General features: G+C 39.3%; 1 protein-coding gene across 1 annotated transcript; it reads left to right on the forward strand.

Moving 5' to 3' along the window:
- Positions 1–771: 771 nt before the first annotated feature.
- On the forward strand, positions 772–4,822 carry LOC129236082 (spindle and kinetochore-associated protein 1-like). Its single transcript, XM_054870283.1, has 4 exons — positions 772–1,175; positions 1,232–1,368; positions 4,260–4,432; positions 4,499–4,822. Exons 1-4 carry the CDS (start codon positions 780–782, stop codon positions 4,657–4,659), a joined length of 867 nt encoding a protein of 288 aa, XP_054726258.1. The 5' UTR covers positions 772–779; the 3' UTR covers positions 4,660–4,822.
- Positions 4,823–4,880: the final 58 nt, after the last annotated feature.

Below are 4,880 nucleotides of genomic sequence, written 5' to 3' on the forward strand. Positions count from 1 at the left end.
TCTGCTGCTCAAGAAAGCAAGCTCCAACAACTGCTGTGTTACTCTTTTTAAACAAAAAGTAAATGAATACGGTTTTGACAGTGTTCGGGTGATTTGGACGCCTGGACATGTTGGTATTCCAATAAATGAAAGAGCCGATGCTATTGCAAAAAAAGCTGTTTGCTACGGCTCAATATTGAGCGTAGAATTCACTTTTGAAGAGGCACTCAGAATTATAAGAAATTTAATATTCAAGGATTGGTATGACGGCTTTCGTTCTTTCTCAGAAGAAAAACCAAACCTTTTTGCCAAACTGCATGATTGCTTGCCGACAAAGCCTTGGTTTCATAAAACTTCCTTTGATGTCAAAATTATCAAAATGGTAAATAGAATACTAGTAGGATGTACTTATGACAGCGTATATTTGCACAAAATAGGGGCAAATGACACTGATCTTTGTATGTGCGGTGAAATTAACTCTTACGTTCACAGAATCTTTAACTGTCCACTCCTTAATCACATCAGAACAAATTACAGCTTTTTTGATTCATACACGGACCTCGTTTCCATATTTAAAAACAATGAAGTCTTTAAGTCTTTTATTGCATTTCTTGGTGCTGCCAACCTTTCCTTTTAAATAATGTCACTCTCAAAACTTTGATGCGCCAGAGCACTTAGTTTTGCATACCGAAAATAGGTATTTTTCAATACCAAACGTTGAACACCCTGGCTTTTTGTGGATGTAAAATCCCGCCAAACACATCTCAAATTCCAAAAAAAAAAAAAAAATCTGCTTAAATATGGAAGAAATTCAATCCACAATTAACGAAAAAGTAGCGCTAATTGAAAATTTCATTGTTTTAAGTTTACGGCGTGAAAAAGTCCACGATGGAGCTAACAAACTTCTAAAAGAAGCAAGAGCATTGCAGGAACTTATGGACAAAGTGGAAAAGGCGGTTAAAAAAGATCTAAGCAAAATAGATGAAGACCATAGGCGTTTAATAACAAGAATGCAAAAGCAACAATCCGCTATTTTGCAGTACATCTTATTGGAGCGACAACGTAAATTTGAGGAAGCTACGACGAGGGAACGAGAGGTTCATGCGGCTTTCAATTCTTCGAACGTGCCTCGAACCGCTGAAAAAATGCCTGTTTCTGCTTTGGAAAAATGCATGGATCGGCTTAATGTGCACTCCGTAAGCTCATGATTATGACGCTTTTATTAATCACGAATAAAATAATTATCTTCCAGACTGTAACCCCTAAACTTACACTCAGCAGTTATAAAGAATCACCACTTGTGAAGCAAAGGCAGATTAATCCTATACCTTTCACTTTCCTCGATTTTGAATACCACATAACATCGGAACAATTTGAGTCGATACCAAAGTAAGTTGCTTTATGATGTATGTATGTATGTTGCAAACATCGAATTTTAAATTAGCTTTTTAACTTTTAATTTAAACCTGCCTTGCGAGTAATAAGTGCTGGAAAATTGCTGATTTATCTAAGGGTAAAAATTGGTGACAAATCTGTCCTCCATAGTTATAATTGGTAAATTTACTAAAACTTGGATAATCATCATAAACAATCTTTTGTGTTCTACTACATGCTTAGAAGTAGTTAATACTAGTCGTATTGACTGGCACAACTACTATTAAATGTTAACATCCGGCTCTATTTAATCTAGATGTTCCCTGCCTCAGGTTGGGGTTTGTTGAAAGCAGGAGCATTCTTGATTTCATCCGGATCCACTTGATCTCGAAGAAATATGTACAGTCTTGTCTTTGCCAAGTCAATACAGTTGCTCAAGATATTCTCTGTGGTTTCATCACTCTCCCGACAGATTCTAAACTCTGTCTCATTCCGAATGTGAATTTTAAAGAGTTGATAATTTAAGAAATAGTGGCTTGTCAGAAAACCAACTTTTTTCTTATGACTACTTTACGCATGTTATGTAGCTATTGCAGGTAAAATATCTTATAAGCCTTTTGGCTTGACGGAGATCTTTAGCTTCTGCCCAGTTGATGTCACAGTATGGTTCTGGACCGTGAAAATCTTCTGTCGAACCGCCCTAGCGAGTTCATCAGCAATTTCAATACCTTTCATCCTAGGCCATTTGCCCATTGGTACGGAGATTTTCGTGTTTGGACTATACATTCCCGCACCGACTCCAGTATTTGTTTTCGAACTATCGGTGAACCATTCGAGACTTCTGGGATCGATCCAAGGACTTCCCAGTTTCCATTCATTGCGGTCTGAGATTATGATTTCAAACTTACGGTTAAAACACATTTTGGTCTCATATACGCTGTTAATGAACAAATTACATTCTGATCTGGTATCACTGTTATGATACTTGTATGACCGTCAGGAAAATCTTTCCCAAGAAAGACTCGCATTTTTAATGCCCTTCTGGAAGCACTTTTTTTAAGGAAAATATGCAGTGGATCACTTTTACAGCAACAGTAGGATAGCTGTTCATGGCACCACTTAGTGCCAAGTAGGCTTGACTTTGAAAGTAACTTAAAGCAGTTCTTTCTACAATTAATGCACCAACTTTAATTTGTTTTTGAAAGACACAATGATTGTCTTGCTAGGATTAATAGATAATTCTCCAGCACGACGCTAGTCTGATATGAAGATCAGCGCTTGGTTTATGATGTTGGAAATTGTACCTCCAAATTTCCCTGACAATGCAATCAAAGCATCAAATAGCCAATAGCTATCATCAATGTCTAAAGACCACAGAAGTGGTGACAAAGGACATCCTTGTGAAAAACATTGCATTGCCTTGACTGAGACAGTTTCGGTCTGGGCCTATTTGGCAGCGTAGAAACGAAACAGAGAGTTTGCAATTGTTTTGGAGTAAGTCAGTCCACACATAGACTGACCGACACACATTAAAGCAATTGACCGGCCGGTTCTAAATTACCCTGCACCTATCTGGTCGCCTGGAACTAGTGATACGCAGTGGACAAAGCTCCAGACGTGTCAAAACACTGCTATTCGGACAGCGACGGGATACCTGCTGATGCCCCCCATACAACACCTACATAATAAGGCACAGATGCTCCCAGTCGAGGAGCACAGCAAAATGCCCAGCAAACAGTTTGTACTCGGGTGCTACCATAAGTTTCACCCCTGTAGACACCTGCTAGAACTTGAGCCGCCTCCCAAGCACATCAGGAGGCATCTCTTCTTTTTTTCCGTCGAGATCCAGAATATAACTGAACCGGACATTGTTTAGACACACGCAGTATGTATTCTTATGTCCATCACTCTAAGATATCACAGGTCATTTAGGCCTAATGAGAGCCGTTCATATTCAAGATAAGAGTACCATGCATTGTTTTGCATATGTATATGAGGTCTCTTTTTCTTCTGCGTTTAGCCTATGCGTCAGCTTACTGCTAAAAAATAACTGCAAACTGGCCTATTTCCTAGTATAGAGGAGATAAAGTCGAATCCTTGTGTTTCTTTGGGAAGAGTACTTAGTCCGTTTTATGTTGACTTACATGTACATCGAGGCTCACATCGAGGCTCACATGCCCAATATTGCGGTGGCCGCCGTAGCCGAATGGGTTGGTGCGTGATTACCATTCGGAATTCATAGAGAGAACATTGGTTCTAATCTCGGTGAAACTCCAAAATTAAGAAAAACATTTTTCTAATAGCGGTCGCCCCTCGGCAGGCAATGGCAAACCTCCGAGTATATTTCTGCCATGAAAAAGCTCCTCATAAAATATCTGCCGTTCGGAGTCGGCTTGTGGAACAACATCAAGACGCTTACCACAAATAGGAGGAGGACCTCGGCCAAACACCCAAAGAGGGTGTACGCGCCAATTATAAAAAATATAAAAAGTTCTTAAACTCCCGACCCCTGAATGCCGTAATCGGAGTTCAATCACCAGCCACAGCAGATGAAGAGGTTCAGCCACCCCGAGAGATCCGCATAAAACTTCTACCTATCCAGAATTAACTCCGACATACCCAACATATGTCCAGCATGTGAAGGCATTCCGTACGACACTAACCGCCTTTCACATGCCCCATTAAACCTACTGACCTAACACCCCTTTCCTTCTGGACTCCACCTGTCGGAACAGAACGTTTCCTGGGCCTACCGTTAGATGAGCTGGACGAACACGACCGCTAACTATTGTGTATTTAGTTTTTGGAATCTTATGCGGACGTTTCCATTACAGTTTCCCTTTATTTCTAAGTGCTTCAAAAAAAATTAGAATATCTTTCGTCAATGATCCAAAACTATTTTCTAGATACATGCGCGGTCGCGAATCTGTTGATGAGCTTCGTGGTTTTCTAGCTAATGTAGTAGTTCCTAGCTTTAATAAAAAGTATCAATTAATTCATCGTCAACGGAGTACAGTACGCAATCGTCATGATTTGGAGCTGTGGAAAGTCTATAATCAACAGGCTTCCTATGTGCCAGGTACTTGGCATTAATAATAATAACAAACCTGATATTATTTACATGTAATTGCCCTTCTTTCCGCAGGTCGCAATTTCATCACGCCAGGCGACATTTCACAACAAATGAATAAGATGCTGGATAAAAAGCAACAGAATCGTATTGTCATGCTGCGGCATTTAGGTGTGCTTCAGGAACAGCGAGTCGGTCAGACTGTGTGCTATATATGGAATGCTGACTCTCGCTGAGTGCATTAGTGTAGTGTCAAATTGAATAGTTAATAGAGGCAATTGTATGTACATTTGTTACCTTCATTTCTTTACTACGTAGGTGCATACTTATCTTCCGAATAGTAATGTCAAACACAATGCATAAATGTAAAATAAATAATTTCTTATATAAAACTATAAAGTATGTAAGATTTTTTTACAAATATTGTTCGAATTCGCTGCATTTTATATAAATCCAA

Source organism: Anastrepha obliqua, chromosome 1 (assembly GCF_027943255.1).
Source record: "Anastrepha obliqua isolate idAnaObli1 chromosome 1, idAnaObli1_1.0, whole genome shotgun sequence".
NCBI classification, from domain to species: domain Eukaryota; kingdom Metazoa; phylum Arthropoda; class Insecta; order Diptera; family Tephritidae; genus Anastrepha; species Anastrepha obliqua.

Excerpts from the sequence above, each read along its gene's own strand:
- LOC129236082 (XM_054870283.1), top strand. The coding sequence starts at position 780 with ATGGAAGAAATTCAATCCACAATTAACGAAAAAGTAGCGCTAATTGAA. Across the intron at positions 1,369-4,259 it reads CAATTTGAGTCGATACCAAA|ATACATGCGCGGTCGCGAAT; the intron begins GTAAGTTGCTTT and ends ACTATTTTCTAG. Across the intron at positions 4,433-4,498 it reads ACAGGCTTCCTATGTGCCAG|GTCGCAATTTCATCACGCCA; the intron begins GTACTTGGCATT and ends TTCTTTCCGCAG.